The sequence below is a fragment of the Dreissena polymorpha genome, chromosome 14 (genome assembly GCF_020536995.1).
Source record: "Dreissena polymorpha isolate Duluth1 chromosome 14, UMN_Dpol_1.0, whole genome shotgun sequence".
Classification (NCBI taxonomy): Eukaryota; Metazoa; Mollusca; class Bivalvia; order Myida; family Dreissenidae; genus Dreissena; species Dreissena polymorpha.
In genome coordinates this window covers 73552042-73574998 of record NC_068368.1, presented here as the reverse complement: position 1 = coordinate 73574998, position 22957 = coordinate 73552042, and the positions used below count along the sequence as shown (strand labels likewise).

At 34.7% G+C, this 22957-nt stretch overlaps 1 protein-coding gene across 1 annotated transcript in view; it reads right to left on the bottom strand.

Moving 5' to 3' along the window:
* The window catches only part of LOC127857037 (potassium channel subfamily T member 1-like), a 32749-nt gene extending 23579 nt beyond the window's left edge, over window positions 1–9170 (bottom strand). Inside the window, exons 1-5 of the mRNA XM_052393314.1 lie at window positions 8985–9170; window positions 7318–7417; window positions 6232–6348; window positions 2780–3154; window positions 956–1061 (exon numbers count right to left, since the gene is read on the bottom strand). Coding sequence (XP_052249274.1) covers window positions 956–1061; window positions 2780–3154; window positions 6232–6348; window positions 7318–7417; window positions 8985–9159 — 873 coding nt within the window. The 5' untranslated portion in view covers window positions 9160–9170. The remainder of the gene's footprint in view (window positions 1–955; window positions 1062–2779; window positions 3155–6231; window positions 6349–7317; window positions 7418–8984) is intronic.
* Window positions 9171–22957: the final 13787 nt, after the last annotated feature.

The following is a 22957-nucleotide window of genomic DNA, read 5'->3' as shown; positions in this document are numbered from 1 at the left end:
CATTTAAACATTTTGTAGAATCGAAACATACAACATTTTACACTTTACAAGTGTTCAAAACAGATATTAATATGTTGCATTTAAAGAATTCTCTGTTAAACAAATGAGCTGAATATTCAACACATGCAACATATCTTGTGATGCATAATATTGGCGGCCTTTCCCTTCCATAGGCGATTGACAAGAAAACACATTTATCCTGTTGTAGATTTTTCCCAAAATGCTTTTGTTACAAATATTTAATAGTATATAAATACAGAAATAGGTGGTAGAGCGGAAGTCCAGAGTTTATAGACACTTTAATACAGAAGTGTGCGCAGCTGTGGTATAAAAGATGGGTTGTGTGCGCAACCTGTATTAAAAAAAACGCTGGCCTTATCAATGCAAACATTATGTACGCAGTCCTGCTAATCACCTGACAAATTAGAGTGAAAAGTAGTATCACTGGCGTCAAGCAATGTGAACCTTTCAAGCAAACATTAATTAATGTTTTTCTCGGGCGTCATTAAAACTAAGTGATGTTCAAATGTCTTTGCACACTATGAAAAACAAACTGTAGTGAATCAAGAAATGGATAAAACTGACATGCAAGCTTGATAAGATATATTTTATATTCTAATTCGTCCAGTTGGTCATGTAACCCATTAAATCAGTCGCAAAATGAATTATTTGGTTACGCTTATCGTGTCGGCGGTAACTTCTGATATATTTAAGGATAACAAGTATTTCTAAATAAGGCAAGCAGATGAGTTTTGTATAAAAGAAAGAAACTATTGAGGGCAATTTGTTTTGTTTAATGAATATGTCTTTGTTTTGTCTTGTACCATACATATTTCCACCTAATCCGTCTTTTGCTATAATGTATAATAACTTTCCGATTTGTATCCCTATTGTGTCCGTTTGTACTATTTTTGGACCCTACTATTTTCGTATCCTATCACTAGATCCCACTCACCAGTCCCCACTCTAAGCAGCAAAGGGGTCGTTGTTCCCTCACCAGGTGACATATGGCCCTTTTTGATCCAACGTAAAGGGTTACTGGGGACGGGCCAGTGATAAACCTGCGACGAGATAAAACATTTGAAGAGTCATTCATTTATGTTATATTCAACAAATCCATCCGGAAGTATCTTTCAATAAATCTTAACAGGAGTCTAACATTTTTACATTTATAAAAAACCCTTATCCATGGATTTCGCAAAGAATATTTCACTTTAAACTGTCGCATTGTTTAATGACAAGTTGTGATTTACCCTACGATAGCTTCATATCCATTATCCTTAACTTAAAATCAAAATATATATTTTATCACATTCCATACCCTGTTTCCCATGTTATATAACCATTACATTTTTTTATTACACATGTGTAATTCAACATTTTTAAGCGTTTCCATTGGCTTAGTATTCGTTTATATACCAATCGCATTTTGTTTTTTTGTTCAAATGACGTCAAGAAATTTAAACAATATTCGGGATTTATCATTATGTTTGCGTTAATATTTATTTAATTTGCTGATTTAAAAGCATGTGATAAAAAAGATCTGACACTTGGTGTCATATCAAACCATTTTTTATTTAACTAAATGCTTGCTTACTAACAAAATTCCTGAACTCGTTTAATAAAATATGGTATGATATGACAACTCGTGCCAGATCCTATATATATTATTATAGAATCAAAATGGCACATACTGAGATAATCTGCTTTTCTGTACATTAAGTATTAACATTACATATAAAACTTGTATATACGAGTGATACAATTTTATTGAAAGTAAAAAAGCCGCAAACATAGCTCAGAAGATTAGCATTTGAAATATTAAACATGTTAGTTTATCAACTATCGAAATAAATCTCGCCTTTAGTTTTGAACATTTATAAAAATCAAATACAACAATTTGGAAACATGTTGTGTTTCTGTCACGGCCAAAGAAATATCAGTCTACATTTTAAGTTGCCTGTTTTCCATATAAAAATTCCAATCATGCGATCCGATTGGTTCACGTTATACTTTAAAAATCCAAGTACAGCAATACAACGTTATTCAAAAAAGAATATGCTGCTTATATTATTTCACTCAAGACCTTAATTTATGCTTACGTCTGTATATATTTAAAAAAACAAACGTCAACTTAAGTAAAGATAATAATTGCAATATAAATATCATATCCACATCATAACCAAATTCAGTATGAAACATTTAAGAAAACTTCTTCAATTTAAAACACTCCTTATGGGGCTTTAAAAAATGATATATTTCATAGTTACTTTGTACGCTATTAAATTTTACAAAGCATGTTTTCTCTAATATGGCTAGTTGTCAATATTTAATTTCAGTTTAGATTTCAGTTAAGTGTGTAAATAACAATTCTTACCAAGTATTATATATATACGTTTAATAAAATGCGGCATCCAGAGTATAAAAAAGGTTCACTGAGATTAAACCTGGTGACCTAGTTTGTGAAGGCTTGGATTGTCTAGATAACGTTTATTTAATTGTGAATGTAAAATGTGAACACAAACCTAACATCGCAAGACGCCAGACACAGGGTGTTCATAATAGCTCACATTGAGCACCTTGTGATTAGATGGGGCTATGCATCATGTACACCTCTCCATCCACCAACTAACAGGCAAGTGATTTTTGTTCAAATAACTTGTGAGAAGTTTAACAAATTATAAATACAAACTAGTATACATATTCACTTAATCTTTATTACAAACAGCATTAAACAAAATAAAAACAAAAGCTTTAATAAAACTGAGGGCATACATACTTGTCCTGATCCATGTCCAGGAACTTATCGAGCACTTGATCTTTCTTGGAAGGATATGTCCCCTCCACGTGGTGAAAGTCGACGGGTGTTACGCTCCTTGGCACTGGCGCTTCCGCCAACAGGTTAACTCCTGTTCCACGCCTAAGCAATGGTGGTTCCGCCGACAGGTAAACTCCTATTCCATGGTTTGGCAATGTCGATTCCGCCGAAAGGTTAATTCCTGTTCCCCGCCTTTGCAATGGCGATTCCGCCGTAAGGTTAATTCCTGTTCCACGCCTTTGCAATTGCGATTCCGCCGACAGATTAACCTGGGTAACTTTGAACCTGGATTCCTCTAAGCATCCATTGGATGTGATCGGTTGTCCATTACTGGAACTTTAAAAATTAATTTGTTAGTACGTTGTTATTACGTAAACTTGTTATCTCAGCCTTAATATCGGTCATAATAGTGATGCTTGCAAGCCCTACTAGGCTTTCTACCAGACAACTGTTCCAAAACGTTTTATAAAGTAACTTGTCATTTTTATTACTTTTTGAAAATCTCACAAGTTAACTTAAACCTTACACCAAATGTTTCTGTAAATAGACATTAATAGCATGACACAGTCTCCTGGTTTGCACATACAGGCTGTCACATCGAGAGGTTGGCAGATACAGGTTGGAAGATACAGATAACGAAATATGGTATCCAGGTTGGGCCATATATACGGAATATTACGCTAGTAAATTGTTTCAAGAGTTTGTATTCAGTCGAGTGGCTTGTGTGATGCGAAATAGCACAAGCCACGAGACTGAATACAAACTCTTGGAACAATTGGCTAGCGTAATATTCATTTTATTATATACACAACTAACGAAAACAGTTAACAATTGTATTTTTGCTTTAAAAAACCTGACAAAAGAATGACTTAAACGGTACGCCATAGTTTGTTTAAGACGCGTATGAATACAGTTTATGTAAATTACCGTGTAAACATTCACACCGGGAAAACACAGGTTTTTAACACGCGTACCTTAATGACATCGTTAATCCAATGTTTATAACAATTACGTTGACAACTTTGATCCGATGTTTATAACAAAAACGTTGAAACGATATGCACTTCCACTTCTATTCTTCCATGTCTTTATCGAAACTTAGTTTAAACCACACTATTTTATTGTATTCCTATCGAAATTTACATGAATGCATGATACACACACACACACTCCGAAAAACGTTCTGCATTCGTTAGTTTTAAACAAATAGTTTACTGTTAACAAAACACCACGTCCGACATGTCCTTAAATTCCAGAGAGTTTAAATAAAACTATTGTGTTTCGTCACAGAAATGACGCCACACCATGTACTATGTAATATATTGCGTAATATGGGGGTTTCCTAGTTTCGGTGCGCGTAATTTGACGTCATTAAATGGGTCGAAGAAAGTAGTCCGGCTAGTATGGTAATACGGAATTGGAAACAGCGAGTAGCGTAATACGGGATTTTTTATTTCAACAATTGATACAACCTGTATTTTGTTAAAAGCATTAAACAGGTATATAATTAAGGTTTGCACATAATGAAGACGGGAAATGCCGCTTGGTGATCTAATGCAGGTAGAAACATACTCGTTATTCGTGATGAGACATAATCTCCTGGTTTACACAAACAGGTTTCGAGACTACGTGTTTATAATTTATTGTACAACAACTGAAATAAATAGTGTTGTACACCCTTTCAGTAAATCAAACCCCGCAAATATTTAAACAATTTCACTACTGCAAAAACAGAATAAAAAGATGTAAATTCACCGAATATTACCGAGATTGAAACTGTGAAACAGAAATATTTATTACGTATAGGATCAGCTATATTTGGCCTTATATTGATAATTGCAAGCCAGACCGACTAGATTTTTAGAGGCTGTTACAATATGCTTTTATTCGTTCAAACATGTCTTAATCTAAATGCAATGGTTTCTATTAATTCTGACTAAATTATATGAGATTATGAACACGTTCGCCGAGATGGTACATACTGTTAGCATATACAGAAGTTTGTAAATACAGGTTGGAACATACAGGTTAGAATATATAATTTGACACACACACATAACGACAAATGATCTCAAGGTTGTCACATAAAGATAAATTCAAACAGATGACGGGACGCAGTCTCCTGGTTGGCACAAACGTGTTTGCAAGACAGATAGAGGTTGTTCAGCGTTATACTTTTCCCTTGGCAGAAGCTCGCAGAAAGATAGACAAAATGATTTTTCTTATGTCACTGACACTTTTAATTCCGGGAACATGGCCCAACCAGACCCTGGTAACCGCTTCTGCTGGCGGTTAAAATGAAGTGATTGGACTGGCACAATTTGTAAACAAACAGCCCCATGTTGTTGTTTTTTGGCAAGAAACGGTCGCCACCAAGATGGACTTCAGCCCACTTAGAGGATACCAAAAATGACATAACAGCATAATAGCAAACCGGATTGGTCTGCGCCCGGAAAACCAACGACCTCGTAATGCACTGACGGTCTAGGGTGGGTGTTAAAAGTTAACTTCTTGAGCTAATCCATCGAAGACGCTTGCAACAAATGTCCGGGTTTAAACATTAAAATAGGCGTCACTATCAAGCTATTTGTTTGTGGGTGTGTTTGCCATAATGCGAACATACTAATTGATTTTTAATTTTGGTAGCAGTAAATATGCCCTTAAGTTTGGTTTTCAACTACGTTCGCAAAGCTAAATGAGCCCTTGGATATTACTACTGTTGTAAAGTTGTGAGCTAATCTGGGCATGTATGTTCCCAACCATTCCTTTGAGAAAAGGAAGGGTCCAACGAACAAATGTTTAAAATGAATTATTTCATTATTTGCCGAAAGTCTCTTTAAAGAATCGAAAAGGTTCAAATGGATATAAAAACACTTTATCAAGGAAATCTTAATATCCGAGGTTTATTTGCAAAGCTTTCGTAAGCTGCTTTAGAATAATTTAAATTCCACATGATGCTTCTTGTTGGGTCGAAGTATAATATTTTATAATACTTACATCATATCACTTCTTGTCATGTGTTATTTAAATAACACTTAAAACTCATTTAGATCAAAATACTCGCCTCAAACGTGTAATGTAAGTACAGTCTGTATAATTCAGATGGACGCGTGGTACACAGTGCAGTTCACTCTTAATGTGCAATACGGGCTTTACAAAACAAAATATCAGCATGTTAAATAACTCTCAGTGTCTTTTAGTGGTGGACAGAGGTCTGAGATATCAGTTATGTATGGCATTCCTTACCCCATAATAATTCCTACTTCTGCTAAAATGATGCAATGTTTTATTGTTTTTCTATTTTTGATGAAAGCTTATTCCAATTAATGGGAGGCTAGGACCTGTTTCCCACATTCAATAATAAAAGCCACGAAACTTAACTGAAACATTCACTCTATACCGAACTTCCTTACCTGGATCGACAGCTGTTGTCGCTGTTTGTGATGACTTTCTGTTCCGTTTCCTTGGACGGTATGCTCTTATCTCCCAATAAGAACGTCGCACGTTTTACACGATTTGCAAGCTCAAAGCTAGGAATAACAAGAAAACAAAATTAATATATAAATAGTGCATTTGCAGATAAATCCGCCAAACAAACCATTTCCGTCTGTAACTTATTTACAGAATATAGATTGTTTGCAAACCTTTTGCTAATGTATTACTTATATCTTTCTAATTTCTGACCTGTTGGTAATTCTGCATATGTGCTTTATATACCTAACGTATCTTTTATAATATTATAAACATATATTGACAAAAGGAAACAGTACACACGTCGTGAAAGATAGACCAACATGGATAAACGTTTAACTTAAAATAAAACTTACACAAAAGGTCGAATATTTGATGGTGGGAGTCGTAACTGTTAGCCTTACGGTTATTAAGCTAGTTAAGAAGTAACGTTTACTATCAAAAGGCTATATAGACACTCATTAACTTCGTTTGATATAAACACTTAAAGTAACACAATTACACTGATATGTTACACGTGCTTGAAATAAACACGTATAGTAACCCAATTACACTGATATGTTACACATGCTTGAAATGAGCACTTATAAGCAACTACCCCTAATGACTTAAAACTCTGAAATGTCTTACTAGAACAATATTATGCAACAGTACATATCCCTGCAAGGTTGAGCATTCATTATTTAGTAGAGATAAACAGTTTAAGCGTATAATAAAGATGAAACAGGCTAAATATGCTATATATGCTGGAAGAAAAGAGACATGTTCTACTTTTTATACGAAACAAATTTTAACAAGCAGAATAAAGCATCGCACATAGCTGGACGTGGACATACGTTTGAAAATAAAGTAAAAAAGTTTAAACTCAATTATGCCTTTTATTATATTATTTATCTAATGCCCTGGCTGCAGAGCGATATTGTAGAAGACGTTCGTTTCCCTATAATGAAGAGATGCCATTAACCAGGGGATATATATGTTTACATAAAAACTCCATGTTGGCTTATGTATCAGAAAATTGTTAGTACCCTTTATGCAGAGTTAGGGTACTGAAGACACTCTCTTCCTCACCATATTCCTCCTCCTCTTCAGAATTTACGTGACCCTGCAGATCAGAGGCTGTTCGCTCTGCAAACCAAGGCAATTCATGTTATATACAAAAGCCGAATACCTACGAATACCTTTCATGCTTAGTGGACTTTTACTCTCCCATAGTTATTTTCCGTAATTAGATGCCTTCGTTAAAAAATAAAACGAATACCAATATTAAGTCATGTAATTTACCTCTGTGTTTCTAAATTTCATTTTACCTAACCATTGTACTACTATATATATCCAACAATGAAATGCCAACAATTCCATAAATGTATCAATATCATTTTTTATGTTAGTCACATTTCTAATGTCATAGGTCTTGGTGAAAGAATGTTCATAAAGACCATGGACATATTGGTACTTGTTATCGATATAGAGATATTGGTTAATTGTACGCAATCGTTTTGTTGAAATATCTTGGTACAATAAGGGGCACAATTGTGCATATTTTGCAATTATGAGTTATGGAATATAATAAGTGAACTCAAACGCATGAGTGAAGATTCGTTTGAATACTTCTAGTCGAATAATTGATGTAGATAGGTTGCTCATTTACATTAAACATACTTTGAATTGCACAGACGATGAGAATAATACCTCTATCAATATGTATGTATTATATAATGAAGTACAATTTACGAATTTTCTTAGATAACAATTGTTGTATTAATGATCATTGCATTCCAAAGCACTTTACTATTGACTATTATTTATACGTGTATTCGTTTATTACTTATATATTGTAAATTGCATGTAAATGTAGTAGCTGGATATAACTTTTTTCTGTTTCACAATGTTTTTCAATACAATTACGCTGGGTCACTTCATGTTCCGAATATAAATTATATAATGTTTATAAAAATATCCCAACATTGACCTTGATTATTAACTTTCTTATACAATTTACATAAATAATTGACGTTCGTTATAGCCTTTTGAGGTTAGGCTTTCACTTTTAGTTTGCCAAAATTAAAAGGTTATGGTGTCTGTGAAGGGGCGCGATGATCTTTTTGTTGTTCACTAGTCGTTAGATGGTGCACTTTGTATATTGACAGTGAAGTTATTGCAATTATACAAACGTCAGTCATTCTATACAATCATTAATTCAGCACATATTCTATTAGCTATGTTCTTTAGTAACTGTCATAATGTTTGTTACTATAAAAATTATTTACTATCCAATACAAACTTGTAAGAAGTGTCAGTATTTAAGTGACAAGTAAACATGAGATAATCGGGGAGAGATCTTTTTTAAAAGGTTCTGACATATAATCGAATAGCCACTTCTCTACTACCAAACCGTTAATAAATCCCTACTATCAAGGCTAGAGATTTCCAGATACACTTAGTATTCGAGCGTTTGTTAACAGTATACAGATGTATCGATATCGATTACTTATTTTGGACACAATTATCATCCTCATTGTAGATGTACACAGAGCCTCTGCTACTTATCATTAACAAGTCAAGTTCATCCTCTCACAACGAAAATACTATAACTAACTATCTACTTATCAAATCCCATAAATCAGGATCCGTAGATAATGTTCATATTTTTATATTTTAATTACCAATATTGTGTGTCCTTTAGTTTACTCACCCGTAGTTTTCACCCTTACTGACTTCGTCCCATCGTCTTTCATGGTGTCTAGCTGCACCTTGGAGTATTCCTCCTTTGCGACACTGATGTAGAAGCACATGTCAGAGGTCTTGAGGCGGTAGCTTGGGCCAGGGTTAAGCTGTAAGTGGGGGTCATCTATCGTGGTGTCCAGCATGGCAACCAATGAGATCCCAAATCTGGTAATAAGAAACTGAGTAGGTTGTGGAGATCACAAACCAAAAGAAGGAAGAAATACTTAACCGACAAATTGTTGGTTAATGAGACATAATAATCAATGAGGTACCTAATAAATTAATAGTAATGTAAAGTTAAAAAACCAAGCCACTTAATGGTAGATATATGAAACCTAGTAATGGTAGAGATAACTTACATGGTCATGTTAGAGATATGAAACATAGACATGGAAGAGTTACCTAACCTAGTTAATAGTGGATATACCAAACCAGTCAATTTTATTTATAAGAACAGTAGTATTTGTAGAGATACCAAACAATATAATCGGAGATATACATAACCTAGAAATAGACAAGATGTTACACTCCAGTAATGGGAGCGATACCTTATAGAGTAAAGTTAGAGGTACCCAACTAATAATAAAGGGTAGGCATCCCAAACATTTGTTTGTTGAGATACCTAACGAAGCAATGATAGAGATAATGACCGTATTTATTGTAGAGATACCAAACCAAATAGTTGGTAGGGATATGTAATCCAGTAGTCGTAGCAATATAAACCTTACCAATGGTAGAGGTACCTAATCAAATAATGGTATAGATGTGATTTATAAAATATAAGTAAATAACGCACATTTAAAGTAACTAAATAATTGGTTGAATAAAAACATATTACATGTATAAAAATATCAAATAAGAGTATCTAAATTTTGATAAGCTGAACACATGCTTTTTAAAAAAACTAACATATTAATACAAGTTTATTACGCCGTGGTAGAACGGCATATTGGTGGATTTGTTGAATTAAGTACTTAAATGTGTTTTTAATATATTCCCAGGTATGCTTCATTAAGCAAAGGTATAGTTTTTAATTCAATCCCAATATTTAAATGTTAAGTATTTGAAGGGAAATACACAACTTGTAACAAAGCCAAAATAAAACGAGTTTATGAAAATGAAACAAATGTAATGTAACTTTTCCGATTGTCGGGATTTAAGTACTGTCAGAATGAAGTATTGTTCGGATTTACAAACGTAAAAACGGATTCAGACTTAACCAAAGACACCTCTTTGTGTGTTGTAAAAAATCTGTTTTCTTGAGATTTACCTATCATTGTTATGTAATTGTTTATATAACATACAAACTATTCACTTTCTTTCTGTATAAATAATCTGAGTCCGAATACTAAAACACTATCATAGGGGAAAAAATGCATCCCGAGGAGATCGCTTTCACCGAGGCTGAATTAATAACCAAATAGTTAAGTTTTTGCTGTTGAGGCGTCAGAGATTGTTTTAAAATGTGTGTTTTAAAATATTTATTTAGCTCTGGTGAACTATATGTGTAATTGACTGGAAAGATTTCGACAACTTTGAAAGAGGATACTCAAGACACCCACTTACTTTGAAGTGTAATTAAAAACATCAATAGGATAAGCCACGTTCGGACTTACGGACGATATATAAGACCGTATCCGAAAAGCTTACCATGAGCACTATATGTTCAGATTCGCAAATACAGCATTCAAAAATGTTGTTTATAGACCAGGTGCATATTAATACATTTCATCTGATGAATAAGGTTACCAAAGTTTTAAGTAACCTTGGTAACAATTGTTGGTCCAATAACATATAACTACATTATAGCCTGATAAGGATATATCCAATTCCACTCAGAGTTGTAATTTTCTGTAAAGGCAACTAGCAATGCATGGCGTCTATGTGACTAAATCCTAAAACCATTACAAACAATCACTATACAGCATCAAACTATGACCATTTTATCATACGGCAACAGGGTAGTAACCTGTGGCGTAGTGGATATGGTGTCCGCCTATCAATCGGGAGGTCATGGATTCGATTCCCACTGTTGGAGCGTTCTTAATATCTCCCCCATAAATACCAAGGAAACAGACTCGAGAGCGCTTCATATAAGCCTTAGGCTTTTATGCAATCGAGCTAAAATAAATAGGTTTAAAAAAAGGTTGGTACCAATATTGGTGACAATATCAAAGCAAATAATTATATAAAAGTAGGTTCGTTTTATAAGCCATGTATTCCTGATATCGCATTTGCCATGACCAACATTAAAATTGCAACTCCGAGCTGGCAAGTGGAAGATTGAACCCATGCAATTTCATGGAATATTAATAAAGCACAGTCGGAAATATATAGCATATTGCAACGGAAAGTAAATGAATAATAGCACTCTGTTTAAACTGGTTGATATCTCACCTCTGATGTGCATCTGCGGAGGCCTCGGTGAACGTTTTACCCTCGTACGAAGAGAAAAACAAGCTGCCACCAAGCTGTATGTGGTATATCTCGTTGCCTGAGTGACGCCCGTAAGTATGCTGCCATTTGTCCGCTTGCTTGGCCCCATCGCTGTAATTGATGTTACATGTGCATGTGGAAAGACAGTGGTCGTAATGAGTACACATGTATTTTCCAGGCTTTGCACACATTTTTTTCAGTTTTTTTTCTGTATGCCTTTCATGGTGTCGCACTGAAGTGCAGCGGTCTATTGAATGGTATTATTATTTTAAATTGGGCTGAATATATATGTATTTAAAACGTCTCTTATATGTTTATTTATATAATATTTGTCTAATTTTACATTTTTGTAAACTATATTCTTTCATAATATCTAACTTATTGAATTTTTTAAAGCACATAAATGCTAACATTGTTCAATTATTTGATGATTACGGAAAAGCAGCTTGCACTAAGTATATTTACACTTGATGGGCTTAAATGTTATCATTTAATAATTCTTTAACATTGAATATAATATTGTACTATAAAACGTGATTTAATAAAGGCACATCCATTAGATTACCATGTTTCTGTTTTATCCTTCATAGTGTTTTTAAATCATTTTGTCAACCAGTTCAGTCATTATTATATATATGTAATTTATATATAGGAACGGTTGTTCGGTTAGTTATTGTTGACAGAAGCAAAAAGCAATCTATGCTCGGATTTAAATAATGTCTATCAATGATTGAGTACGTAAATCAGCATTCATTCGTTCAGAGTTATATAACAGAACATTATTAACTTCAAACCTTTCCCAAAATACATAAGCAAAATCAGAATGACACAGCAAACACCACAACCAGTTGATTCCAGTACACACCCACACACAAAGTTGGCGGCGGTACAACTTTAACCGGCTTGAAAGAAGTGACTATTTACCCAAAATCCTCCACACATGACTCCGAATGCAGTTATATTTCACAAGTTGTATTAATTACATTCTGGACCCTGGAGTACGGCAAGATTTGAACCCAGGTGTATTTTTAGTGATCATAATAAAATGTTACTTACGAAATGTTAGCTTTTTTATATCCGAAAACGCAGAGCCAAGGGGTTAAAACTTAAATTTCGAATGTGTGGTTTCCGACGAAAATACATATTTGTGGTTTAATTATAAATAATATATATGACTTTATGTGTATGTTCTGTTTAGACCAAAAGAGAAGATTTGATTGAGCTTAAGATCTGGCCTATTTTTAATATTTCACACACAATATAATAAATCTTGAAATTGTTGGTTTAAAGTTGTATATTATTGCTACTTTAGTAATTAGCAACAATAGTAATGTTGCAGTTATTGTAAATGGTAAATGGCGTATAGTTTTGGTATGCTTTAACATAAGATGATGCATGTAACGCCATCCAACATCCACAACCTAGGCTAATTTGAAAGTTGAAAGTTAACAAATGTATGAGAATATATGTGCATACCGGTAAATGTGTCCACGGACATTCTAATATGCACCATTATTGTTGAATCGGTGCTATACAATAAAGCTTGTTCTAGGAGCCTGTAGAGTGCACATGGTCATAATGGAGCACACACTGTCTATACATACATACAGCCCAAGCCCATATACATCAAACTATTGAATATAATGGGTGCTTTCTAATGACATGGTGTACAGAATGGTTAATAACCAAATACCAAAACGCTTTAATATGTGATTATATCATTTACCTTTGTAAAGTACCTGTTATTGACCCTTTGCCATATCTATGGGGAATACAATCGTAAGATGAAAATAAATTTACAGAGTGGGTTTAAGCACACAAACAACTATAATTAAACAAATACCATGAAACATATGCATATTCAGTTATATCAAAATCGATCAAAACAATCATATATGATATAACATTTAATGTTAACCACGAGGAATTTGTGCTGACCGCAAACCGAATGGTAACATTAATTACTGTAGAAAACCACAACTTAATTAATGTGAGTACCAGTCTTTTTAGCAACTAGTTGATTAATGTGTAATTCAAAACGGTGTTCTGTAAGTTAAATCAGTACATTTATATATGTTCATTTACTATATAAGTCTTTACTAACCATGTTTCCCCTGAGGCGTGGCTATTTTGGACACCAGGGACATGAATTGTACAATATAAGTACATGCTCAGTAAACAATATTACACACCAAATAATAAACTATTGACATTTGTGGTTTACGAGAAGAAGACAGTTAAAACGGCCACCGGAAAAACTTTGCGAAACCGAAATTTCGCAAACTTAATTACCCTTTTTCTTAAAGATTTGCTACTTTGAGACATAGTTTGCGATAAAAGTCTTATCGTTGATTAATAATTGGTTATTTTCACTCAAAAAACGCGTTTTCTTCACTATGAAATTTATAAGCAAAGTTGGGGTTCCCATGGGATTTTTGCATTTTCCCATGGGATTTTCGATTTTCCCATGGGATTTTTTCTCCCATGGGATTTTTTTTCTCCCATAATTTGCAAATGGGAGAAAAATCCCATGGGATTTTGAACATTTTAAAAAACGTGTTTTATTTGCGTTTGCAAGTATTTTAACGTTATTTAAGGACTGTATATTGGTTTTATTCCAATTATATATATAAATATATAGTAATAAAAAAATCCCATTTTAAAATGGGAGAAAAAAATCCCATGGGATTTTTTTCTTATTTTGAGAGATTTTTTCATGAAACTTTCAGAAACAGCATATTTTATGAAATGATGAACAACTACGATATTTTAATGCGTTTAGTCGTGTTTTAAAAAAAAAACAAAAAAAATGTTTTCTCCCATGGGATTTTTTTTCAAATGGGATTTTTCAGTTTCGTAAGCCGAATAAGTTTTTTTATGCGAAAAACAACAATAAAGGAAATAATAATTATAATTTTGAATAATAAATTGAATAATATAAATAACATGAATATTTTTAAAATGAGTTACAATTAAAGGTTTATGCTAGTAGAACTTATCATTTCTTGTTCGAGCAGATGGTTGAGTCCAATTGGTGAGTATGCCAGCTTAGAACCAGTATAAATGCATCGCAGACAGACAACGCTGTCATACTGTACACACCGCTGAGTAACAATCTTTATTGCATTTCATTTTGCAACAGAAAATGAACTCCGTAGTATAATTGATCTTATATATGCCCTCTGCTTTTGAAAGCGTGCAACACATTAACATAACAATAAGTCCATGCCAAAAACTATGTGCAGATTCCATTCAAAGCTATATACACATTACAAAGGTCAGATGCCCCGCGTCATGCGAAAATGGGTCTTATGTCATATGCGGCCAAAGTTGGTCCATCCTAGCTTGTCCAACCGCGCAGTCTGGTCAGGTTCTACGCTGACTGATATATAAAGTCAAGCCATGATGCGTGGTCTCATATCCAAACTCGGTAGCTCCTGTGCGAAACTTTCACCGGAAACGACGGCACCGAGACGGGCGCTCGAACTTTGCGGATGCGCGTTATATGTTATATATAATAGCGCGATGTGTTTTTTCTTGCCTCAAATTAGTAAGCCCAATCAGCGTATTATTGTGTTCTTTGCTTCTACTATTAACAAGAACTTCAACCGATACGAACATGAATTTTATTTTAATATGTTTATTTAATGCTCGGAAAACTCATTGTATATTTAGACTACTACTTATAAAACAAAGTCGGGTTTTCAACATCTGTTTTCGGCATATAAATTGTTATTCCAAACCAGATTTTACGCACTTTACTGTACAAAATACCGTTAGGGCCACCGTGGTTACTCATTAAAATCCAGAGGGCGAGAATGCGAGAACGCGAAAGTACGATGACGACAGTGCGACAATACGATGGCGACAATGCGTTCGTACGATTGCGAAAACGCGCTAGTACGATGACGACAATGCGACAGTGCGACAATACAATGGCGGCAGTGCGATAGTACGGGGGCGACAATGCGATAGTCATATCGTACTGTCGCCGTGGTATCATCGCAATGTCGCCATCGTTCTATCGCATTGTCGCCATCGTATTGTCGCACTGTCGCCATCGCATTTTCGAATTGCCGCCATCATACTATCGCGTTATCGCATTGGCACAATCGTACTTTCGCACTGTCGGCTATCTCCATCGTATTGTCGCACTGTCGTCATCGTATTTTCGCACTGTCGTCATCGTATTATCGCACTATCGAACTGTAGAATTGTCGCCATCGTACTATCTCACTGTCGCCATCGTATTGTCGCACTGTCGTCATCGCACTGTCTGATTGCCGTCATCGTATTATCGCGTTCTCGCATTGTCGCCATCGTACTATCGCATTGTCGCCATCGTATTGTCACCCTGTCATCATCGTATTGTCACATTGTCGCCATCGTACTATCGCGTTCTCGCGTTCTCGCCCTCTGGATTTTAATGTGTAACCACGATGGCACTAACGGTATTCCGTAATACTGCTAAAGCACAGTATGATTAGGTCACTCCCAATGCTCAAATCTCTATGTCTATTTTAGTAACAACACATGTCTATGGAAGGATATTTAGGTAAAAGTTACATCATTCGTGGTGAATATTTACATTATGACTGATGCTTATTCTAATTTGCTTTATGACAAGTCCAACATGCTTGTTGTCTATTCGTTTATACTTGATGATTGCTGCAACATTACATCATTCATGATGAATATTTACATTATGCGTGATGTTTATTCTAACATGCTTCATGACAGTTCCAACATGCTTGTTCTCTATCGGTTATACTTGATGATTGTTTCAACATGCTTGGTGACTATCCAATGTTTGTGTGTTCATTATTCCTGAAACCAGTCATAATCGGTTTTGCCACTAAGCGTCATTAACAACGGCAGTTAGCAACAGGCAGTAAGCAGAATGCAAGTTACTAAATTATGACAACAGGTGGCGCGCGTGTATTTTCCGTATGTTGAATAAATTACTTTTCGGAAAAAAAAGCGAAAACATCCGAATCATTTTTACTAGTAAACTGAATAAGCTGAATTAGTTCCCTTCGTTATATAATCTCCATTAAACTAAATACGTTCATTACTGCCATGAAGACCAGTAGGTTTACACAATGAATTGACTGCCGTGAATGTTTTTGATATTTGTAAGATGCAATTGGCACTCAAGAAATTATACATGTATTTTATTCAGGACATAACGGGGCTGATGTGTTGGAATTGTGGCCCTTCCCTAGTCCAAATAATTACAGTAGACGTAATCTACCGATGTGCATTGCATATCGACCTCATATTTATAAAGTAGCCCAAACCCCCATTGCCACAGACCTGTGCGTGAAACTTTCAGATTTCTCTAGTCTGTTTACCATGCTATAATTACAATTTCTATAAACACATATTTATCATTTTATGACTATATAATGTCTGTGGTATAAAGAGAAACCTGAAAGTTACAAGTACTCGTGTCTAGTACTGTACAACTATTATTCTCCTCGTTGAGAAAACAACTACTTCATCTACATGTATTAAAATATCATAAAACATAATTTTCAATCAAGTTGGAAAAAATCAATAAATAAATGTCATATAAACAGGTTTGTCATGAACGTTGATGTCGCTCTTGGTTACCAGAAAAATTCCCACGCACGGATTTCAACCGTCATTGTTTACAATCAATTAAGTGCATAAGTACTTGAATTTGTATAGTGTTTTTTAAAAGTGTCCAGCTACAGGTGGTTAGCGTGTGGCTATAATACTAATTAGTGAAAACATATTTTGGAATGAAAAGTAATCATATTATAACGAAAAATCAACTTTTCTTAAAAAAAATAAGTTAAATATATATTCAACAAGGTATCCAACTCGAAATCATCCGAAAACGGGATGTATCGTTTTAAACAGCCATTACTTCATCAATTTTGCAGCGATTTTCACGATCTTGGTCTTATTCAACGCAGAAATAAATTTCCTTTCTGGAAATGTATATGTCTTGCAATATTTTTACAAATACTGGGTCAACTTTTAAGAAATAACACGATACACAACTCGCGTGACCCAGCTGTGATCGATCAGACAGTATTCATGACTGAAATCTTCACGGGGAAAAGGGCATTTTCCCTGCAAAGTTCACGAACCTCGATACCATAATTCAATAAAACGTATGAAAAAAACATTCTTACCGTGCTTGTCGTAGCATTATGCATCAAAACTAACTGTCCAGCGCATTTTCAAACCTTTGTTTACATACATTTCAACCAACTGACATTTTAAACACAAGAGTGATTTCATTGCTCCAATGCGGAGTTGTGTCTTTACAACTGGAGATTTCATTCATAAATACGGTCTGATCGATCACAACTGGGTCAAGCGAATTATGTATAGCTTTATTTCTTAAAATTTGACCCAGCATGTGTAGAAATATAACAATATATATACATTTCCTAAAAGGAAATTCATTTCTGCGTTGAATAAGACCGGGTCATGAAAATCGCTGCAAAATTAATTTAGTAATGGCTGCTCAAAACAATGCACCCAGTTTTCGGATGATTTCGAGTTGGATACCTTGTTATATATAAAACGATAGTGATTTTTTTATAGAAAATTTGATTTTTCGTTTTAATATGATTATTTATCATTCAAAAAGATGTTTTCACTAATTATTATCATAGCCACACGCTAACCACCTGTGTGTCCAGCACGTGTGCCGGGAGAACAGGGCTTAATGTATTTTTTGTTAAACTCTATAATATTTATATCCAATCTGTATGAAAAAATGTCGGTGAACATTATTCCGGTGTTAATTTTTGAAAATATTGAGGCATTCGTTAATTATGGATCTAAAACGGAACATTAATCCGCAAAAAAACACCGGGCATATTGCATATTAGATCGGACACATGAAATTATTTCGAAAGAAAGCAATAAGAGTTTCAATTCTACATGAGTAAGTCTCGCTGTGCACGATTACGCTCTTACTGCTCGTATATATTTGACTCTTGGCAAATACCTAGTGTTTTATTTTGCTTAATCTAAATTGTGTCATGCATCTTTATGTACTTAAAGCAGCATGGCCAACAGCTCTTTCATATGTGAAAGAGATTGACACGAAATACCTACCCATCTATAATAAAGTTTATATGTGCACTTCAATATTATAGTTTTATAGCATTTTATGTGGTGCAATATAAAAGTACTCTAGTAAATTTGAAATTATGTAATCGATTTCCTCTCAACATACATGCAAAGTTCCAGATAACTTTTTCAGCAAAATCTTGGTTTACACTCTATAATAATCCAGCCTTAAAGTCTATTATTAATTTTTTTTTATCAGGTAAATATAATTTTTGGCACATCCGCATTAAGGTTTATAGTCTAAGAAGAGCTCATGACAATTGCCGGGTTACAGCAGACTTTCTGCGATAAAAGGACCAGATAATGGAAAACGTTCGGCTTTTCGACTGTTGTAAAGATGGTCTGTTATTCATAATAACGTTAAAGTGCTGTTGATTTCATAATTGTAATGAGGGCCTAGACGAGTGGGAACTCATTGATAAAATGTTTACATTATATGCATTGATATTGAGTTTTACGCATGATCACACATTTTGAATTCTTATTTTATTTTTCCAATGTGTAACCGTACGCACAGAATTTAAGTCTACTTTTTTACTAAATTTAATTCAATTTTTTACGACTTTAAGCGTCTTATCTGGAGCTCTGCATACATGCATTAGTAGCATATATTGAAATATATCCATAGACTTTCTTTGGTTATTGAAGGTAAATTACTGTACAAAATTATGGTTAGTCATTAACCAAAAAAAGTTAAGTCTACAAACACGCGGTTAATTTCGGTTCAGTAGCAAATATCTTACAAAGGTGCGCAACTTCTCCTATAACATAAAATTTCCGTTATACGCCGTAAATTTACGTAGTCCTCCGTAGCATTTCGGAATGACTGTCAATTGACATCATCGTATCATGCATGACAGTATGTTGCTTTGTGCTTGGGTGAAACTCACATCTTACCATCGCGTTAATTTATTAAACGCATTAATATTTGATTACATTATGCACTGCGCCTATTGCACAAGTCTCTCTGCACAAACCAACATACACATATGCAGCATGCAATTAACGAACAAGAATGTTGCATCTGTACACATGCATGATACCATTAAGCAGAATGTAAATAGACATTGGACATCAGGCAAGATGTAAGTGTCATCAAGCATGAAAAGGTGTCTACATACTAATTGAAAGTACCATCAAGAATCATGACACAGTCACAAAGAAGGATGTAATTTTTACCTAAATACCCTTCCATATTTGTCGGCACTGTGTGTTTGCTTAATTTCACTGAAGAACGTCTACTGGTAAATCTTACAAAAAAGTGATAAATAAGACTGAGTAGCAATTTTTTCGGCGTTGCTGTTTAACGTCAAATTTGGCCTTTCAACGAACTTCTTAAAAGCCCATTAAATTTTAATGAAGAAGTTTCCCGCTTGTAGGTCCGAATGAATTAAATCAAATTTTGCAATTGGCAATTTGATAGAAATCCCCATAAAACATTGCACATAGCTTTCTGAAATAAACAGGCCACATTGAACGCATTCACGATATCCAACAGCTCTCTTTGCAAAGACCTATCTAGTGTTTCTTGGCCGTGTAAGATCTATAATTAGAACATCGTCACCTAAACATCTACTAATAGAAGAGCATATTTTGGGGAAACAAATTCAATAAGAATATAAAACGTCCACGATCAATAATGTGCAGTTTTTTAAAAATATCACGGCAGTAAAAACATAGCACTTTAAAGAGACCACAATCTGGTACATTTTGTCAATTGTTGCGTCCGTGGCGGACAATACATTTTTAAAAAGAAAGCGTACAAAAAAGCAAACACAAAGTTCTTCGTAAGCTTGTTTTAATCTTAAAAACACATAATCGACAGTCATTCCAGTCAAATACAATACTAACAGTCAGCACTCTAGAGATCAAAATTGCGGATATAAATATTTAATTCAGGGATATCAAGTGTATCAAGTTCGAATTCCGGAAAAAATAGCCGGTAGTCTGGGGCATTAGGTCCCTTACAGGGATAAAAGGTAAATCCCCGCCCGAGCCGTAGCTAATTGATTTATTGTAGTCTTTCTAGTTGCAATTTCTGGTGAGTACAATGCGGAATATTACGGATATTTGCAACATGTCGAAGATTTTCGGAAAGTAGCGAAGAGGTTTTCGTCAGTTAATATTCATGTCCGTGCCGGCCGCTAACTTATCAGAATCAATAAAAAAGAACCAGGAAAAATCGGTACCGATCGCAAATTTCCGGAATTCCGATAAAGCTTCAACATTATTTGTTCTCAAATGATCGCGTACTCGAACGAATCTGTCCCTACGCCTCCAACTCCCTTTAAATCTCATCGGACGTACATTGATCTCAAAATCTATCCTTGACGACTCAAATCATATTTCCTGAATAGTTTGGCCTATTGACGTCCCTGTAATTATAACAATGGTCTTTTGGATAAACAACGCTAAGTTGTTGATTATAATAACCGTTTAAAATAGTTACCGGTTTTCATTTTAATAAAATGATTAAGTCATATTCGAGATTTCAGCGATTGCCAATATTTTGCTTTTGTTTCTCATAAGCATATGGTGCTTGGTATCTGCTATTGACTCCTATGTAGATTGCAAATATTACATAACCCTTACAGCGGCCGAGCGCAGATATATGCACTTGGCCGCTAAAAAGAAAAATCTTTGCGCATTAATTTAATTCAAATCTCATTATCATAATCAAAATCATCATCATCGTCGTCGTCGTCGTCACTACTACCACCACCACCATCATCATCATCATCTTCTTCTTCTTCTTCTTCTTCCTTCTCCTCCTCATCATCATCATTAACAACAACAGCAATACCAACTTAACATCATCATCAAACAACAATAAACATCGGTAGCATACAATGTGCTTCATCAACCATACATAATTATATGCGTTAAAACACCATAATAGAACAGCATGAATGAAGCTGTCTATTACTCTTTTATATTTCCTATACCAATATTTTTTTTCGTTAATTGAAGGACTAGTTGAAATCTTCTATAAAAGCCCTCCCCCCCCCCCAAATAAAAAAAATAAAAATAATAATAACCCTAGCAAACAACAATAAACATAGGTTAGTTAGTATACACTGTGCTTTAGCAACCATGCATAATGAATGTTTATGACTTCGGACCGTTGTGATCAATTTAAAAAAGCAAGATGGTATGTATGCGGCACACAACACATAGATCATTATAGTGTTATACCTTAAACGTAGTTCATCAAAATAAAGATAAGTTATTATCTATGTAATACTTAAATTAGGTTTATAACGTATGCATATTTGTCTAAAACTTGTGAAATGTGATTCGTAAGCCGACAACAACATTATCTTTCGGACCCTTCTCCCCACCTAACAATCGAGATTAAACACCTGTGGAGATCCCGATCTTATCAATAAATAAACCGGTTCAATGATGTCAAGTCAAATAAAACATACTATTACTATCCAAATAAATATCTATCAAAAAATGTAAATTGATATACCTACTTAACTAAAACTAAACTTAAACGATTAGCAAGAAAAATATATAAAGAAGAAGCAGGCAAAGTAGACAAATTAATTGTAACATATGTTTTCTCAGTCTCCCCCTGTTGAACAATATAAATAGTATTTATCGCCACCCCAAAAGGGATCTTTATCACACGTTTGGCTCAACTAATATATACTTGTGACAGGACAAACTGTCAACAAATACCTTGTTAATGTTTTATACATAACTCCAATCAAAGGTTAACTTCCAAGGAAACTGCGGCATGTTAAAACTGTTGATTATGACAAATTGTTGTTTAGTGCAAATCAGTACAATAGCGTCTGTTATGTGGCCTATACTAATCCAGTTAAATAAAACTTTAATCGCAGAAAAGTTTAGATTCTTTACACCTTTAAGAAAATATATATAACAGTTCTTTCCTGTTTTAACAAAATGATACATTTAAAATAAATTATGAAGCATCGCTAGCAATAGTAGAAAGAGAAGTAGAAGGAGAATTATTATCATTAGTAGCAGTAGCAGCAGCAGCAGCAGTAGCAGCAGCAGCAGCAGCAGTAGCAGTAGCAGAATCAGTAGCAGTAGCACTAGCAGTAGCAGTAGAAGTAGCAGTAGAAGTAGAAGTAGCAGTAGCAGTAGCAGTAGCAGTAGCAGTAGCCGTATCAGTAGCAGTAACAGTAGCAGTAGCAACAGCAGCAGAAGCAGCAGCAGCAGTAGCAGTAGCACTATCAGTAGCAGCAGCAGCAGCGGCAGTGGCAGCGGCAGTGGCAGTGGCAGTAGCAGTGGCAGTAGCAGTAGCAGTAGCAGTAGCACTAGCAGCAGCAGCAGCACTGGCAGCGGCAGTGGCAGCGGCAGTGGCAGTGGCAGTGGCAGCGGCAGTGGTAGCGGCAGTGGCAGTGGCAGCGG